General features: G+C 37.1%; 1 protein-coding gene across 2 annotated transcripts in view; it reads left to right on the top strand.

The window, feature by feature from the left end:
* Window positions 1–19,681, top strand: part of LPCAT1 (lysophosphatidylcholine acyltransferase 1) — a 67,256-nt gene that overhangs the window by 32,123 nt on the left and 15,452 nt on the right. For both annotated transcript variants that reach the window (XM_066560529.1, XM_066560540.1), the window contains exons 9-12: window positions 164–246; window positions 10,841–10,966; window positions 16,547–16,700; window positions 17,572–17,670. In XM_066560529.1, the coding sequence (XP_066416626.1) occupies window positions 164–246; window positions 10,841–10,966; window positions 16,547–16,700; window positions 17,572–17,670 (462 nt within the window). The remainder of the gene's footprint in view (window positions 1–163; window positions 247–10,840; window positions 10,967–16,546; window positions 16,701–17,571; window positions 17,671–19,681) is intronic.

Here is a 19,681-nt window from a genome sequence, read left to right as displayed (position 1 = left end):
TGACATATACTTAAGCATTTAAAAGTTGAATTTTTAATATTTTCTGTAGTCTTAATGTAATTTTCTGAGTAACAACAAACTGTATACAATATTCACCCTAGTGCTGTAAGAGATTGTTTAAAATGTTAAATATTTTTGGTATAATTCAGTTCTCTGTACGCAGTTTCTACCCGTGTACATTCCTTCAGAAGAAGAAAGAAAAAACCCAGTGTTATATGCCAATAACGTCAGGCGTGTAATGGCAGAGTAAGTATGTTGTAATTCTGTGTAAAAATAGATGGGTGATTTTAAATTTAGAAAATATCACAAAATCAAATCGGTGTGGTTGTCTGCCTACAAAGAACCTTGTAGTCTGCAGGAATGTCTGCAAGACCTTTTACATAGCAGTTACTTTCCCCTCTGAAGAGGCCAGGGATCCACAAATACAGCAAGAACTGTTGGAGTTGATGGGTTTGGAATATTTTTTTTTTCTGTTGGTTCTTTTGGGGGTTTTTAACATGCCTTCATATAACAAGCCAGTTCTGCTTGCTCCAGTGGGTATTTAGTCTTTTGGGGGAAGGGTATGGTGGAATTTTAGGAAAGTTATGTAACTGAATTTTGTGCTATTGGGGTTGCATTTTAAGCTGTGACTGTTTTAATGAGGTTAAGAATAGTTTCATGTATTCCTTGTTAGCCTGTAGTATTTCAAACAGCAAAGCGCAGTGAAGTGGCTTTATTTCGTTGGAAACAGAGAATTGATACAATGCAAATGAATTGAAGTTAATGTTAATTGAAGACAGTTAAAACACTTGTCTATACGGTATAATGAAGGCAACATTTAATATTTTCACTCTTTCATTGTGTTTTTATTCATGTCTTTTTCATTTATTTTTTGTTCTTTCAGTAAATCTTCCATTAGTCAGTAGATAACTCTTTTCCATATTTACAGTGAACCCTCAGGCCTGTGATCACTAATAACTCTTGAGAAGTTTATGTATCTTCCTAATCCTGATTTTGAAAGAACTTGTGAGATCATAATTTCCTTTGTGTAACTTCTCTTCCATTTCTAATTTAAGCCAAAGGCCAGTTTGTAGGTAGTGACTGAGAATTCTTGTCTGCTTGAACCCAGGTCTTCGAGTTTCCTTAAGGATGTTGTGTCAATAATATAACAATAGATCCATTGTACTAAAGGACATTCCTCAAAGGAGAAAAGAACAAAAGGACCTGTTTGAATCATCCTGTCTTAGAGTCAAAAATTTTTTGAGGCACTGGCGTCAAAGACTTTTGTTGTTAATTAAAAACCATCACCTGGCAAGTTCTGTCCTCAGACTTTGTGTAGAAGGCCAGGTCATTAAATCTTCATTCTGAACTCTGCTCCAATCACATAACAGGAATTGTGTGCTATAAGGAAAACTTTTGAAAGCCTACAAAAGTTTACAACAACTGGCATGTTGCAAGCCTTCCCCTCTAAGTGTGCTTTGGAGGAAAAACATGATTATGTTTCTCCCTCCCACCCCTGAAGCATTAAGCATTTGTGGTCACAGAAGAGGAGTGCAGATCTAACAGGAAGACTGTCAGAATGAGAGATGTCAAAAACGACTTTGGAATGAAGCAGGGGCTGTAGATGCTGTGTTAGTGAGAATGGGAAAACAAACGTATTTGGATATCAAAGTTTTGAAGTCAAAATGCAGATGGGAATAAACCAGAATGTAGATGCCTGGATACCATGGATAACTGTAGACCAAGTAACATTGACATAGTTAAAAATTATTTACTTCTGACCACTTCCAGATACCTCCTTCTTGTGTCAGTTCTTTAGACTTACTCATGCAGGTTTTGGTACAGGAGATTGCAGCTCAAGGCGATTCTGGAGCTGTAGGAGTTGCAACTCAAGTACCTCAGGTGCTGTTTGGTGGTAGCATTGCACTCTGCATTGCTGGATAAAGGACAATATTACTGTTTCATCTGGATTTTCTTGACAATTGAGTTAGTGGCAGTGTAGCATCTTATTGTAAAGAGGTCCTTTTGGGATCTCTTCAGGTGTCTTCTTACCCCTCCTCCCCATCATATTTCTCAGGCAGAAGTGCCTAATTCTACTGGATATTTTACAGCATCAAAGGTGGCACTCCCAGGTAATAATGCATTTGTGAGTCTAGAACCAGTGTTGTGGAAACCTTGTGTCTTGCTCTTGGTTTCAGAGGGAGTTGCTAGAAGTTGCTGAGTGAGCAATAGATACAGTTTCTGCTCTTGAAATTGTTTGCTTTCACAATAATCTTAATTTGTGAACAGCTTCTATTCAGCATTGAACACAGCATTTGACTAGACATCTGTATCTTATGCTGCTTCTGCTTGTTGACTTTCTGAAGAATTTTTGGTTTATCCATATTTGACTAGCTTTCCTGTGGCTCACAACAGATGTGAGTGATGGTGGTCTCTAGATACTCAATTTATATTTATATATGTAAGTGAACACTAAATATTTTGTTAAGGAGGTACTGTCATTCATGGAGGTTTGCTTCTTTATTAGGATATTAGTTCCTTGCACATTGGATAAATTTACTTGCCCAAAAAGTCAGTGCCAAAGTGTGCCTGTGTTAGCAGAACTGGAATTACTCATACAAGATAGCCACTGCTGCTGAACATGCTTGCCAACCTTTGGGTCATTTTCTTAATTTGCACAAAAAGTATGTGCAGAATAGATTAATCTGCTGTTTAAAATATGGTCCGTACTTATCTTAATGATACGCTTCACATTTAATTTTCTCATAAAACTCATTTTTGAGTGAGTCTCTCTTATTTGATCTTTCTGGCTCCTACTCAGTTTAGTCAGTGCTCGTGTCACCCACCAAGTGCTATCAGGAGCTGTGTTTAGAGTCACTTTCAAATCACTGAAAATGTTGAGTGCTTTTAAATATGGCATCAGTCCTGGCTAGTTCTTTAAAATCAAAAAATAAAGTGTTAATTCATTTCATGTGTTATTTATTGGCTCTAACAAAATTCTGAAGCCATCCTACTAGTAAGTCATACCATGTAGGTAAATATTATATTGCCTTACTTTTGTATTACTTAAGCAAAATCATCATTTTGGTCTTCATGTACATAACCTATTATCATCTTATGTTGATGGTAGTCAACATGGATTGTTTTCGCCTGGTGATTTCTTAAGTTCCACAGTTTCTTCTATATGTTTTCTACTTAAGTGTCAAACATTCTGGCCCATGTTGTTTTTTGGGGTTTTTTTAATCTTCAAATTAATAAGTAATAGTTTACTGGAACTATGTTAGTGTTGTAAAATTGTCAGCCACTTGAAACTTCAATCCCAGCTTTTCCAGAACTATTAGGAACAAATCACTTGACCTTGCAATCACAAGTATTTATTTCTAAAAATTTCTCAGTGCTAGAGGATATCTCTATCACTCTTAGAGCATTGGGAAATACTTACTTTTACTCATAAGATTTGTTGTCTTGTTTCCTAATGTAAGTATTGCACATGACAGAAGAGGTTTTTTTCCTGATGAGAATTTTCCTATCCTTAGCTAGTAGTTGGTTACATTATTTTTTGTATTTTCTCTTATGCATTAAAAAGTCTTACCCTTCTTAGCTGCATCAACTACAAGTTTTTATGCATTTTTACCTTTCTATGTTGTTTTGCTGCATCATAGTTCTTAATTTACTGATAGCTATTTGAAGAATTATTTGTTTTGTGGCTTGTTTGGAGTATTTTCCCCTAAAGAAAATATATTAGTTGCCTCTTTTCATTCTTTTCATTGTGGGGTTGTACCCATTTGCTACTGTTCTTAAATCCTAATTTTCATGAGCAACTGTATTCTGAAAGACATCTCTTAGTTGTACTCAAAGTACTAGTTAGGGTACAGAAATTCTATTTGAAGGAAAAAGTAGATAAATTTTACTGCCACTTTGGGGGGAAAACCAAGTTTGTTACCCTGCTGCTCTTTAGGACTCAGATGTGTTTGAAAGAAGTATGTCAGTAGCTTAGCTTTCAGTTAGCTGCAAAAATTCATTTTTTACATCGATAAGCCAGTGGTAGTGAAGGCAGCTGATGGTGAAAATCTGCACTGCAGGCTCTTTGTGCAAGTCTAAAGTAACCTCAGCTGTAATTACAGATATAAGCTGACTAGATGATGATACACAGACCCACAGGTCACTTATTCACATGCAAACACAATATGTTTCCCTTTAGTTTTAGTTTCTCATAAAGACTGTCTTCAAAATAGGGAAGAATATGGTTAGGTGGTACGGTGGTACAGTTTGGGAAAAAATGGAAGACAAATTATTGCAAATTTGTTAGGTTTTTTTTTTTTTGCATGTGGTAGATGAGACTGAAACTTGATGGAAACCAGAAACCTTTGGCCCTTTGTTTTTCAAAACTGTAAGCACCTCAGAACTTAAGTTTTTTCAGTACTCCTGATTTGAGCATTTTGTTTTCCTAGATCTTTTGAGTGTTAAGCTCAGCACTGTAATAACATGTGTGACACTCTCCAGGAGTTCTGAAGTTTCATTTTTGGTGAGCCCAGAAATGTAGAAATAGCAAAATGTCATCGTCCAGTTTGCATTTTTCCAGTAATTTTGTTTATCTTCCTCACAGAAACATTTAAAGACATATTTTTATATTTGCAGTAGATGCTAAAATTGATTAAAGTGCAGCATATTAGACATGGAACTTGAATCATCTGCCTTCCTGATGTTTTCTGTCAGGTGCTTGCCAGGATCACTTTCCCCATGTTGGAGCATGTCATACAGTTAAAGCACTGACTTACCAGTTTGACATATGAGCATTATATTTTGCTTTTGAAAACTGAGTACTTTTATCCAGCATGCTGGTGAAGGCAAAAAACATTAAAAGTAGTCTTCTGTGTCCATCTTCCCTTTTGTCATCTTCTACATATTAAAATCAGGGTTTGTTTTTTTTTTTTTCTTGCAGGCTCTGACAGCATCAGAATGTGATCTTTGCCAGTACATGTGATAGAGTAATGCTAGTTGCAGAAGAGTAGCCTTGAGGATGGGAGTTTACAGTAACTTACTGGTCTGACTCGTGGCTATTTCTTGTATTCAGTGGCCTGTTGAATCTAACTTTGGAAAAACTGCAGTGTTCTGTGCCTGTGCTGTCTGAAATTTCCTTGTATGATTCTGCACAGGTACTGTTTGGATGCTCAGCATTCAACTTCGAAATCCAAACTGGGGTTTTGGCATTTTTATACCATTAAAGGCATAAGCATCAGTATAAGTGGAATTACTGTAGTGCTGGAGTTAACAAGCATCCATTTGAAGCATCGATGGTGAAGGGTCTAGAGAGTAAATCATGTGAGAAGTGGCTGAGGGAGCTGGGGCTGTGTAGCCTGCAGAGAAGGCGGCTCAGGGGGATTTTACTGCTCTATAACTGCCTGAAAGGAGGTTGTTCCAAGCTGTGGGTTGGCCTCTTGTCCAGCACAGCCAGTGATAGGATGAGAGGAAATTGCCTCAAGCTGCTCTAGGAGAGGTTCAGGTTGAACATCAGGAAGAATTTCTTCATGGAAAGTGTTAAATATCAGAATGGGCTGTCCAGGGAGATGTTCAAGAAACAACTGGATGTGACAACATGGTTTAGTTGAAAAGACAGTGATCAGTCAAAGGTTGGGCTTGACCTCAAAGGTCTTTTCCCACCTATAAGATTCTGTGCATGGTTTGGGTTTCACACCATTAACATAAATGGAGATGAGAGATACATTGTGCACTCTGTTCATTTCTGTGAATACTGTGTGTGTGGCAGGTGGAGAACATAGTCACAGAACAGGGTTAACTTCTGTGCAGCTTGTTGCCACATTTATTTTCTCAAGGAAGAAATGAATTTTTTAAATGTTAAGTAATACTTTGCAACACTGGTTTGAACTGCAACACTCTGGTTTTTGAATGCTGACAACACAAGGAGAACCTCTTCTGTTTTTTACTCCTTGAAGATTTGTGATGTGCAAGTCTAAAAGATCAACAATTACAGAACCCAATTTCAAACAACACCAGGCAGAAATACAGTCATTGGCAGCTTCTTTTTCTGTCTAAACCATTATGAGATAACAGATTCCTTATGTGAACTTCAGACTCATGACTGCACCTTCTTTTGCTTGGAGAATGTCACAAAGTAGTAGTCTGAGGAGAGAAAAGGGACTATCTACTCTGGCCTTCCAAAACTAAATAGTTGGCAGCACTTTGCCTTGGGAAAGGATGGGAAAAAAGAGAGTGGAGGGTTGTTTTGAAGGTCAGGAAAATCCCAGTGTTCTGAAAAAGCATAATAAAGGAAGTCTTAGTTTTCATAGCAGGAGGGATGGAAAGTACTCAACAGTAGATCAGCTAAAAGTAAATAGAGTAAGTCTTAAAAATGTGCAAAATTGTGGCATTCATTACCAGATAGATAAAATTACTTCATCAGAGCTGAGATATACTGTGAAAAACATGTAGTTAATGAGTGATTCTAAAACATAGTGGTACAAAAGGTCTCTGGTTCAGGAAGTTGGTGTACTACTGATGACTAGATTAGATGACTACTAATAATTGGAGTTATTTGTCCACAATGTTTTGTGTGTCTTTCTGCTGAACATCCAGTAATGAAAAAAAATACCAAATTAGATAGAATCCTAATGTTTTCAGCACCCGATAAAGATTATAGTTGATTTATAGGAGTTTTTCTGAGCAGCCTGTGGAATATTCTCTTGATTAGTTTCACAGTTCTGCTTATGAACAATGTAAAACATTTTGGGAATCTTTTTGTTGAAATGTAGATTCCAAATGTCACAATATTGCTTGTACTGTTTTCTCTCACTTTACATAATATTCCAGCAGTCACATTCTGTTTTATGTTTGGCATTTTGCATGCATAGTGGATTGGTATGCAGAAAATGAGGAAGTTAATAATTCATCTTATGACTGCACAAATGTTAGACATAGAGAGCTGTTTGGTATAAGACATCAGTATATAACAAATATAACTTGTGTTGCTCAGATTGGGTTTGCAGGAAAGCTTTTGGGGTTTTGTTTCATTTGAGTTTATTATTTTCAAGCAACTTGCTGACTTTGAAACTTCATGTAGTGTGAGGTCATGATGGGTAAACAGCCAGCACCTTGGGCAGGGCAGGGAAGGAAAAAGTCTCAAGGTATGTCAAGCGAGACATTCATATCAGGCCATTTAAATCTGCTGGACTTTTTAAAAGGCTAGGCTCACATTACTGTGAAAGCAGAGGTAGTTTGAAGAAAAGAGGGGAAGAAATGCTCTCAAATGAAGATATGGGAAAAGTTGTTTTATTTTTAGTTTATTAAGAATATGGAATTGTATGTGTGATTTGCATCTCAAATTGAAATTATCTTTTTCTTTCCCAACTGAAGTAGAAAAAGATTGCCCTGGAGGATGAGTTAGAATAGTTTGATAACTGATTCTGTAGAAAATCCTGTGAGTTGCACTTGTACCGAGGCCTTACAGTGAACTCTAATAAGCCTGACTTTATTCTAAGAAATTAAAAATTTCACAAGTCTTAGCATAAATAATGAACTTTATATGTTGCCCAGTTTCAGTTTCTTCAATATTCTGAGCTGAAATCAAGGTCCTTTAAAGCTGCTAGCTCTCTACAGCTTGTGATTTGTCTTCTGAACTCAAGAGCCCCTTGAACTCTATCTGGCCTTGGCTGATTCTATGATTGAACTTTGCTTTGAGCAAAAGTGTTTCTTTCCTTCCTTACTTCTGACCTTTGTTATTGTGAAAGTCTGGATGTATATGTACCCTCTTTAAGTTCATTTGTTTGGGGTTTTTTTAAGTCCAGCAGCTTGAAAATTACAACAGATGAACAAAAGAAGCTGCTTTTGTCTTTCTGAATCCCATTTTGTGTTTGTGTTGACATTGAACATACATGTAGGTATTAATTGTAGTGGGGATTTTCCTTCACTGATAGCAGCAATATAATTCTGGCCCAACTACCACCTCTTTTATAAGGGGTGCACAAAGCTATTAAAAGATGCAAGTTGTGTTTGCCCTTGTGGTTTGGCTGAGTCTGAAATGACCCTGGCTTTTGTTTGGAATTTATTTTCTATCTTAAGTTTGGTTTTGATTTTTTTTTTTGTTGTTTGTTTTGGGCTTTTTTAAAAATTTCTCTTGGCTAGGCTCCTTCAACATATTCAAGGACCATTATTTAGCAGTTATTCAAATCTGGCATTGGTGCTGGCAGTCAGTCAAGCTTCAACCCTCCCCCCAGGCTGAGTGCCCTGATCTTTCTTAGTCATCTTTCTTTTGATGTGTTGGAACAGCATTTGCTTTTGGTTTTAACAAGCTATTGTTTCTTGCTTTGGCTTGCCACCTTACGGTTATGTTTTAGCTTGTCCATCTTCTCTATTTCACTTGAGAGAATGCTTGAGTTTCTTCTGTTTCTTTAAAGCCTCTTTATTTTAATTGCCACCTTTAATCATTTTCAATGACACTAATTTTTTTCTGTCCTTTCAGAATTTAAGTGTCTTACCACTTCTCTGATTTCTTAATATGTCCAACAGAGGAGCACTTTACTCTTTCAGTTTCCTAACTTATTTTTAACATGCTTCCCCTTTTGCATGTAGTTCCCCTGTGCTTCAGCTGATTGCCTGTAAGTTCCTGTATTTCTGTTACATGCTATACCTAGTGTGGCCTGGAGAACTGATGAATTTTGGTGTAATATGCTTGGCTGGGCTAGATCTTTGTTTCATTCTTTTATGGAACTGCTCTGGGTAGTACTGTCTGTAGCATGTCCTTGCTGGAGACAGTTGATATGGATATCTGTAGGGATGATCGAGTGCAAAAGATGGGAATAGGAAGTAATCTCAACTGGCTGGATAGACTCTGCTTCTTTCATCCACTCCTTTCTCTTCTTTTGAGGAAAATTAATTTTGTGTTGTAAAATACCAGTGATTTCATCTTGTATAATACAGATTACATATATTAGTACAGATTATTACAATACAGATTACATCTATTACATCATATATTACATCTTGTATAATACTATATGGAATACTATAAAACAGAAGTCTTGACATGCTCACAATACCTGATCTCTAACTCAGGTTGAACTTGGAAATGGATTTAAATCCCCATAGCATGGGGGAGTTCTTCATCTGTATTTTACCATGAGTCTGTGGGGTCAGGTAAGGTATCACAAGAATCTTGTCCATTCCATTAAGGTGGTTTACTGATTTACAAATACTGCTGGGACACTTCATAGGAGGAGTGAATTGATTGAACAAGAACAGACCAAGCAGAGAAAATTTTAGAGGAACTGGATTTAATTGCTTAGATCACCAGTATGAGGCAATCTAATCTTCAATACTCTGCTTGTAAGATGACTTTTCTATGTACCTAAATCATTTGGTTTAGTTGATTTTGTCCTTTTGTTCCTTTCTCTTTGTTTGTTCTTCTTAGGAAGAGGAAAGCTATTCAGTCAAGATCACTACCTTCTAATTCCTTGTTTTGTGCATAAATAGCTTATAAATGCTATCTAATTTTTTATCATACATGGTACTTTGGAGCTTGAATATTTATTAGTTAGGTGTTCTTCCTAAATGTTTGACTTTCTCAGCCTCAAAGAGAAGAGAGAAGCCCTGATCAGTACCTTTAAGGTTTAGTGCATGGGCTATATATCAGAATTCCTGAAGTTTGATTATTAATTGGTGGACAGAAGAGAACTGGCTTATGTTATTTACCTTGCTATTCAAAGGCCTTGGAGTGAAATTCCATGAGGAAGAGAGTGTTTGACAGAAATTGTTTGCATAAGAGGTGACAACCATTACAGATCAAACTACTTATAGTAAAGCAGAGAATTGAATGTGGAGTTTTCATCAAAGCCAAAATTAGTGTGGCAGGCCTCAGGGTTTTGCATCAATCTTGCCATTAGTGTATATTAACTTCACACATGAAAAAGTTGGTTAGCAGTAAGATAGGCAAATTGTAGATGAAAAGAATGAAGGTAACTAAACAAAAAAATTTTGTGAAGATTTCATCAAACTAGAAAACACTGCATAAAGGAGATAATGCTCCTTACTAGGATAAGTAAAATCAAGTATAATAAAAAATGTGGCAGATGAGTAGCTTATATGGAGCTATGCTGGCTTTCCAAATTGCATCTTATGTTTGTACACTGAGCTCTTAAAGGCCTCTTTCACACCACACTCTTTCTCTCAACTTTGCCACAGCAAATGCAGGGCAGCTACAATATCAGGATTTCCATCAATTATTTTTTGGTGCTGCAATTACTACAGAGTATCAAGTTAGAAGTGAAGCCAAAACCAGTACTGAAAATTGTTTGGTGTATAAAGACTTGGGAGTATTTTTTTCTACCTTTATGTCATACATTTAAAAATAACTTGTTTGCTTAGAGTTTAACTCTACTTGTTATGTTGTGTTCTAGCTGTTATTTATAGAGAAATGTTGCCTTTTGTGTAATATTAATACTAGCTGGAGGTAATAGCTGTTCTGCTGAGGTGATTGCGCTAACACATTAATAAATCAATAATAAAAATATTGGACACAGTTGTTAATAAATATATATTTGTGTTCTAGATTAAAAATTTTGAAATCTTAGATATTCACTTTTATGAAATTTGTCTATGAAAGTCTATGCACTGCCTAACTTTTGCCTTGTGTTCTTGCATATTTTCATGGACTCAGTCACAGCAGATGCTCTGCAACAGATCATCACCATATTTCGTTCTCTATATAAATTTACTTTTATTGGCTCTTCCTTATAGTTTTTCAAAATTAAAAGCATAATTGTTACAGGATTTCTTGCTGTGAAAAAAGTGATTATTCTGCACAGTTTTCTTAGTGTCTTGTTTACAGTGTTTCTTTGGTTTATTCAAGGGCGTTGGGAGTTCCAGTGACAGACTACACGTTTGAAGACTGTCAGCTGGCTTTGGCTGAGGGACAGCTTCGTCTACCTTCAGATACGTGTCTTTTAGAATTTGCAAAGCTTGTGAGAAGCCTTGGGTGAGCATACACAATATTTATATGTAAGGTGCATCTTTATTATATATTTGTAGTTTTCCCATCATGTAACAATATTGCATTTATGAGTATAAATGGAGTGTTGTCATCATACAATCAGGGAAACACAAGTGTAAAATTAAAACACTACTCTACTTCACTTGCAAGCAGCACCCCTGAATCCTAATGAGTAGAGTAGGTTGGAAAATTCTTATTTTCCATCTGACAGGTGAGCAGAGTGAGCCTGAAGCATTCATTCCTGAGCTAGAAGACAGTTTCTGAAGAGGATCAGGAATACCATGGGATTCCTAATATTTGATACAGTTGAGAGTCAATTGCCTTTTCCTGTGACATCTGTGGAGGGAAAACAAATGCTGCCAACAGCAATCTTGTGGCTGGATTAACCTTGTAATAGTGAGGACAGAGGGGTCACCCTTTCCTGAGAAGGACAAGGTGGTAGTTGATCTGTTGAGCAGGTCACTGCCAGATGGACTTTCTAATGCAGCTGTAGCTCAGTGCATGCAGCGTGGGTCCTCTCCTCTTTCTTCCCATAGTGCCATTTCCTGCTAGCTCTACCTTTCAAAAAAGCCTCAGCAAACCTGAAAATTTTACATAAACCAAGTAGTAGAACTTGCTGCTGTTTTCCAGTTTTCCTTCTGCTTCTCCAATGATCTTATTGAGCAACTATGAACTAAATGTACAGCCTCATCCTATTAACTCTCAATATACAAACTCCTTTTTTCATTTTCTTGTCTCATCACCTGAAATTACAGAGCATAGTTTAATGTTTCCATTGTGTATTTTATGTCCTTTCACTAATTTTTCCTTCATCTTCAGCTTGGGTACATAAATTAAAGTAAAGAAGAAAAAGCTCTGTTGGAGAATAAGGAATGTAGGACAGCACACATCATGAATTCAGATGACAAGCATGTACTAATCTATTGTGAGGGCTTCCATCTGAAAAACTTCCATTAGGATAGGAGAGACTTATAGGGGAAAATAAAGATTCTCACTTTGTTTAAAAGGCTCTGAATTTACAGTACTAAGGAAGAAAAACAAGTGAAACAAAACAAACCAACCACCCACGTCTCTTATTATGCAGTTGATAATCCCAGGATTCAGTTTAATCCTCTTGTTAAGTTGTCTGGCTTCTGTCTGCTCAATTTAAAGCTGTTCTTTTAAATTATGGTTTTGTTTTGGCCTCTGAAACAGTTACATGCATTTGTGAGTGAGGTTCACTGCAGCCCAGAAGTTCTTGTTCTGGTATGAGCAATTAATCCTTGGCGAAATATAATGCTCTCTGAATTTGGGCGTGTGCCAATAAGAAGGATATTATGCTGGTATTTTTCTGGCACAATTGGATGAAGACTGTAATATGACTTCATCTCTAATGCACTTTTGATAATAATGTAGTCATTTTGCTGTTTATTCAAAGGTTTTGAGGTCAGGGAGGCATTAAGATCATCCACTAGCATCCCTAAATAACTGGAAAAGTAAATTTTATCCAATGGATTTTTCATCCAGTCTTAACATTTATTTTTGAGTAATGGCATACTTTCAAGGTAACATCCATTTTTAAGATTCCTATAGTAAGGTAAATTCAGACTTCTTTTTGGTTTTGGTTTTTTGAAATCAACTTACACCTCAGTTTGCTCTACTGAAGAGTTACTTCTGTGCACATTGTGTCTACAGGATTCATTATTGTTGTCTGTAAAATTTGCTTAGCCTGTGCTCAGCTGAATGGGATCCAGTCCAGAATGCATGCAAGCACAGCAGTGAGTTCTCATGCTTCATCTAAGGAAGAGCTTGGGCTCTGTTAACAGCTGTACAGCTGGCTTGTACCAAACTCTGTGATGAAATGACTGCTTTATCAATGAGATCAATTGATCACAGACATACCTTCTCAAATTGTGCATTCATTACTCCTCAAGGATTTGTGTTTCTCTTCAGTCTGATAGTTTAAGTCTGACCAACAAGCTAATTGCTAAACTATGTGTAGTCTAAGTTATAGCTTTTATTTTTTCATACATTGTAAATCCTCTGCTTCATTTGATGACTTAGTCTGTAAGTGATTGCCCCACTGTTTAAAGTGAATCTCTATTTTTAAATTAACTGAATCTATCACCATGTTCTGGACATTGAATCTTGTTTGGATTTTGTACCTCTTTGAATATCTTCTCCTTCAGGAAGTGTTAATACAGTTAATTAAGTCTAGTCTGTCTTTTGATGAGATGCTTCTTATGAGTTGCTTTAGGGTAGTTGCCTGCAAGATGATCCTTGAGTTCTGGTTTGAATTGATTTGCTCCTATTGTTTCAAGCTTCTGTTTGTTCTAATTGCCAATATTAACTCATCAAGTTGACCATGAGGATCCTTTTAGTCAATGCAGCTGTAAGCTACCAAGATCTGCAAGGACCTCAGGCCTGGTGCCTGCCTATTCTTGCTCAACAGCCTCTAGCATCCAGACTGCAATGCAGACTTCTGCTCTCCATGTGTGTCTGAAATGGTCCAGTAGGTAGAACTTTGTGTCCTCAGAGTAATAACCCTCACAGCTACCCGTGGTGTGACTTCAGAGTGCTCAGAGGTCATCTATAACAAGGAAAAAACTTCTGGAGGATGTTTACCTTCTGCATTTGTGATAAAAGCAATGTTCTCCGATTCAGGAGGTGATCAAGGATGAGGCATGACAGCAAATACCAGCCATGGTAGCCCATGCTTTTGTGGATCAAGGCAGGGTGTGCCAAGAGTATTCAAGAGGGTCAGTTTTGCAGTTTTTCAGTATACTTGCTCTGTGATGGCAAGAAGTTGCACATAAGTACATCAGCAGACATAAAGTTGAATGTCTTTTCTGGCTTAGGGCATGTTTCTCTGTGCTTGCAGTTTCCAGTAGCTAGCTACAAGATCCAGCTGTTCTTCCAGCTCTCTGAAGGTTTTTGGCAGGTTCCCAGCATGCAAGAAATAAGCTTATTTTCAAATAGTCAAATATAGCTAAAACTAGCTTACTTGCTAAAAATAGTGATAATTATGCTGTAAAATATTCTACCTTGAGGGATCTGGTTTTCCTTGTGAAGTCTGCTGTGAAAAATTTGATGTTCAGAGCTGTTAATCTTGAAGAATGTCCTTTCCATCTTCATGGACTCAGGAATACTTCCTGTTCTCTTTAGTATGCACTGACCTAAAAAATGAATCAAAACACCACAACAGCAAATAATTTTATATATCATAAAGCCTAGATCCTGCATGGAAACTATTAAGCCAACAAACATGATTTCACGAGGGAAGACAGTTGTTGTGGGCTTTCTATAATTTATGGCCTCCATTGGGATAAAAGTGACAATTGTAAAGCAATTGGGACATTCAGACCTTTTCACATTGGTTCAGAACCTATTAGGAGATTTGCACTTGGCTTCTGAAAACTTCAGTTTAGCAGCTTATGGTCATCAACATATAATAATGACTTCCTGGTTTTGAAGGGCTAGAGGGAAGTGAGCCCACCTTGGATGACCAGAAGCACAGTGCTGTCATACTCCAGTTGAAGCAGTTTGCCTCACTGATCCACATACTGCTTTTGAGATTGCCTTACACCTCCTTCTGTATTTACAAAACATAAACCACAAGATGCGTGTAAGATTTGTGGTGAGCTGTGTTACTTTCCATACAAGATTTTGCCTTCAAGCTTCTATAGCTGTTCAGGCTTAATTACTGGTGAAGAGGAGATCTTGCAAGTCTTGAGTGCTACTCACCAAATGAGCACTCCCTCAGTTCTAGGTGAATTTTGAGACAATTCATTGCAAACAAAATCTCTCTGATTTAGAGACAAATGTTACACTACATATTTTGCGTCAGTGGAGGCTTATCTCAAGGGAGGATTTAGATGCCAGCTGTCCTCATGCTACAGTTAAAATCCAGTGCAGCCACTACTCTGGGATGTATTATCAGTGGACACTTCTTGCATGTAATCCTGCATGTCAGTAGATGAGTTCTGTGTGCATCTCAAATCCTCTATGGATTTTTTTTTTTTTGTTATTGTTCCTACTACTTTTCTACTTGATCGTGGAAAATTAATGTTTACGGAAGGGTGTCTCATTCTTTTTTCACTGTCTAGGACTAAATCTTGAGATAAGTGCTTTAATGCTAGGATGGAGAATTTGTGAATTTTCTATAGGAGCCATGGGTTTCTGGAAGAATTCTTGCATGTTCAAGTCTTGTAATTCAGAAATACAGGTCTTGGCATGGTTTAGTTAGTACATCTTGGTAAGTCATATAGGTCATGACAAAAACCATGGGAGTTGTATTTTTACTTAAGAGTTGTGATGTTTAGGAAGGGTCACTACAGCAAGCAATCAAGTTCTGGAGCTGATGTATCAGATCATCTTCCTAGCAGAAATGCTCTTATCTTTTTTCAGAAGCTCCTCAGAATGCTGATATTAAGCATTTTATTCATTCTTGTTGCTGAGAGGAAGCTGCTGAAGAGTCCCAGCTGCAGTCTGGGAACAGTTCTGGTGGAAGCTTCTGAGTTGTGTGAATAACTGCTTTTCCTTGTCTGCAGCAGCAAGCAGCAAAACAGGCAACTGCAGAAGGACATTGTAGGAGACTTTACTGGCATATTTTGTCTTCAGAGTGGAAAGATGCCCAAGTTGCCCTGAATCAGTTCAGAGGAGACCTGATCCAGATCTGCTTGATGTTGTATTTGGGGGGGAAAGCTGCTTTTCTTTACATTGTACCTGCAGCATTCTTACTATGAATTTATTTTATTCATAGTAAGATTATTCAGTAGGGCTTTTTTGTTGTTTGGTTGGTTTTGGGGTTGTTTTTTTGTTGTTGTTGTTAGCTTTTTTTTTTTTTTGCAAACCCAAAACAGGAAGCTTGACTTAGGCAAAAAACCAGCCAACAACCACGCAGTAGATATCTATATAAGTATAAAAGATATCTATATAAGTATAAAGTTGCTCATCCATCAATGTCTGGTTTTGCAATGGGGAAGGACTAAGGAAATTCTGTAGCTGTAGGAACTACAAGAATTTTCTTTGGGTTACCTCATAATGGTGTCCAACTCAAGACTGAATGTGAAAAATGAGGACTGATGAACAGGATTAACAGTATAATCACTATTATGTAATCCCTGATTTTTTTTAGGTAAGATGCATCATGTCCTTCCTGTTCAGTGACATTAGTAAATTTGGAAACATAATTGGTTTATGTTAGTGTCCTACAATACAGCCATTTTCAGGTGACCTAAATTCCACCTAGTTCTCCATGCTTGGAATTTATTAGCTAGTTCTAGACTGTGTTTCTTCCTGTTGAACTGCTTGCACATATGGCTTGTAATCAAGGTAGACTAAAGGACATGAGTTTGTCCAGGGTTCTTAAGTCCTTGCAGTAATTCCTGATACAGCTTGAGAACTAATGGGAGCTTTAAAACTACATAAATACATTATTTGATAATAAAGTTGTGTAATAATTCTGAAACCAGACTTTGTAATGCTTTACACCATAATCATCCATTTTTTCATTTGATATTTTGAAATACATATTGTTAAAACTGAGTTGATTTTTAAAATGTGCAAAAATACTATGCTTTATAGGCTGAAGCCAGAAACACTTGAAGATGATCTTGATAAATATGCTGCCAGTGCCATGAAAATGAAGAAAGAAAAGGTTAATCTCAAAGAATTTTCAGCCTACTTGGAATTTCCAGTTTCTCAGACATTAGAAAGTATGTTTGCACTTTTTGATGAGGTAAGAAACATTAGGTTTTAGAATTTTACTGCTTTTGGTAAACTCCACTTTGGCCTACTTCTGTTTCAGTTGAATTCATTGAGGTCTGATTTCTGAGCATTTTACCATAAAATTTGCTTACTGCACTTCATTTCAACAACGTAAGGGCACCTATCATCAGCTAAATAAAGCATTCCTTTAGCTAGAACTTAAAAGGAATATCAGCTGGACAAAAACTATCTCTTTTCTAGATGCAGAATATGAAGAGGAAGAAAGGTAGGGTCAGGCTAGACCTCTGCTGCTGCTCATAGCAGATGAATGCAGTGTCTGTTAGCTGATATTTCGTTTACCTTGTAAATAAATGACTTGTTCTTCTACGAGCCTGAAACCTGAAGGATCTTGGCAAGTGAGCCAGTTTTTCATTCCTCTGGCAATCAGTCAGAATGGGGAAATGACAATTATCTTGGTGTGGATGAGGTGCTGTCTGGACCAGGAGGTGGATATGTCCACAGTGTTCTTTCTTGGAGCAGATGTCATGTATTCAGGGCTTAAATTAGGGTGTGTTGTCCTCTGGTTCTCTGTTTTTTATTTCAGCCCAGTGATTCAGATGCTTCAATGGAAAAATCCTAAATATACAAGTGAGGGGTGACAGTAGTAGTGCTGTCTTTCAAGAATATTTAAACTGTGACTTTTGACTGAGACTGTGAAAAGTATCTGCAGAGCTTTCACCCAGGTTCTTGTCCTCGTGTGATTTCATTTCAGTGAGACTGCTTTTTTGATCATGGTGGATGTAACAATCTTTCTGAATATTCTGCATTTTTAGCAACTGTTAGTTATTTAGGAAAATTCTCAGACAAACTGCACTATTTTGATGAAAGGTTTTCCTTCACAGAATGAAAATGGTGTAATTGACATTCGGGAATTTGTCATTGCTCTGTCAGTTGTCTGTAAGCCATCCAAAACTCTGGAAACAATTCAGCTGGCATTTCAGGTAAGCTGCATTTTCTTGGTCTATGTAGTTTACTTATTTTTAGAAATTACTAATACTGGCATTAGACTCAATAGATGTTTCCAAATTTCCTTTTGATACTTGATTACATTTTAAAACAACATTAATGGCAAGTTAGATTAATCTGAGTTCTTGTTAACAGGGAATGCATTGCAAGTGTAAGTTGTGTAAAATTATGAACACTTGCTGTTTGAAATTGTTCTCTGTAAAACTCTGGCAGAATCCATTTTAGCAAATTAAGTTTCAAACTTCAAGTCCTTTGTACAGATTCCTCTAAACAAACAGTCTGTTGAGTAGTACTTACTACTCTTAGAATGTTTCAATCAAATCTAATTTTTCAAGTTAATAAAATAATTTTTTTAATTTCCTACATGTTAATAGAGATTTTTCTATCTCCTTTTTTCTTTTTAAAATTTTCTTCCCTCTTAGTCTTACCATCTATGTGTGGTGGTCCTGCAGTCTTTGTCCAGACTTGATGCTTCCCAGAAGTGCTCCTGATCTTGCTCTAGCCTTGGTGGTTTGTTGTAGCATCACCATAGATTGTTAATGCAAGCTTTTTGGGAAAGTGACAGCAGCAATGCTTAACCAATGGGTTTCTGACACCTTGATTTATTACTTTTCAATTAATTTCTTTAATATTACGGTTTCAACATGCAAACTCTGCTGCATCCTGCATCATCTTTTCCCTTTGCCTTGAATTCACATTGTCTTCAGTGTTACTGAAACTGAGAAGTGCTAAGTCTTGATGCTGTCTTCACTACTGAATGCATGGAGCTCAGAGCATTCAGTTGCATGGTGCTACATTGAAACCTTATTTTCTGTGTAGTTATATTCAGGTTCTTCAGCATGGTGACTTTAAATAAGTGCTGCTGAAGAAATGAGGCTCCTGTGAATGCTTAGTGTCACATGTATCATTCTTACCCTTCAGCCAGAATCCAACAAATTTGGCAAAGGAGGATGGAGCAAAAATATTTATTTCCTACAAGTGTTGTGGGAAATCTGCCATTAGTAGCTGCTGTTGTTTATTGCTGCTTCTGAGGGAAAAGCAGAAAGAAAGGTCTCTGTCCTGACTCAGTCCATTTCAGCTATAAAATGGCATAGAAAAATAGGTGCTGTTTGGTCATCTCTGTATCTTCATACTAAAATGAACAATTTTGAAGTAAATGTAAGGGGGCTTTGTGGAAATATTTTTTTTAATTTAGCTGTCATGCTTGTTAATGTGCAAGATAATTTTATGATTTGAGAGGAAGAAGAGCTCAGATTGGATGGTTATTTTCTTTCTGGAAGCACTTGAAGTTAATTAAACTGTGTCTTAGGAAAATTTCTGTTCTTCATTATCTGCTTCATTCCATGACTCATAATACACAATTTTGAGTCACTTTGTTAATTACAAAATGTAAAGTTAGCTGTAAAACTGCAGAGAAGCTTTATGCATGTATTAAGAAGGGGAAGTACTCAGCAAGGGGAAGCAGGTATGGCTCATTTTATCCTGCTAGTGATGATTGGAAGAGTTAAGAAAAGTGTCAGGCTGAGGAAATTTTGCTTATGCTGGGATTAAAAAAAAAGGAAAGAGAACCTTTTTTTAATCCTTTTCTACCTCCTGTCCTGACTTCACCTACAATAAGATATTCAGACAGCTTACCTGGAGCCATTGAAGGATTTCGCTAGTTCATGAGTGTATGACTTTGAACAGGTGCTGTCCTCTGCCATGTGCTACTTCTTTCGGGAAAAGTGCAACATTTCACTTAGCTACAAGTTTTCAAAGTTAAAGTGTTTAATGTATGACTGAAGAACTTGAAAAATAGTATCATTATATGGAGTTGTTACAAAACTGGGGGGAGTGGCAGAGACACCTGAGGGCTGTCCTGCCATTCATCGGGGAGAAACCCAATGAGGTTCAGCAAGGGCCAGTGCAGGGTCCTGCACCTGGGGAGGAAAACCCCAAGTCCCAGCACAGGCTGGGCTGTGACCCACTGGAGAGCAGCTCTGCAGA

The sequence above is a fragment of the Molothrus aeneus genome, chromosome 1 (assembly GCF_037042795.1).
Source record: "Molothrus aeneus isolate 106 chromosome 1, BPBGC_Maene_1.0, whole genome shotgun sequence".
In the NCBI taxonomy this organism is placed as follows: domain Eukaryota; kingdom Metazoa; phylum Chordata; class Aves; order Passeriformes; family Icteridae; genus Molothrus; species Molothrus aeneus.
The sequence above is the reverse complement of the archived record's forward strand: the minus strand, read 5'-3'. Positions and strand labels throughout refer to the sequence as shown.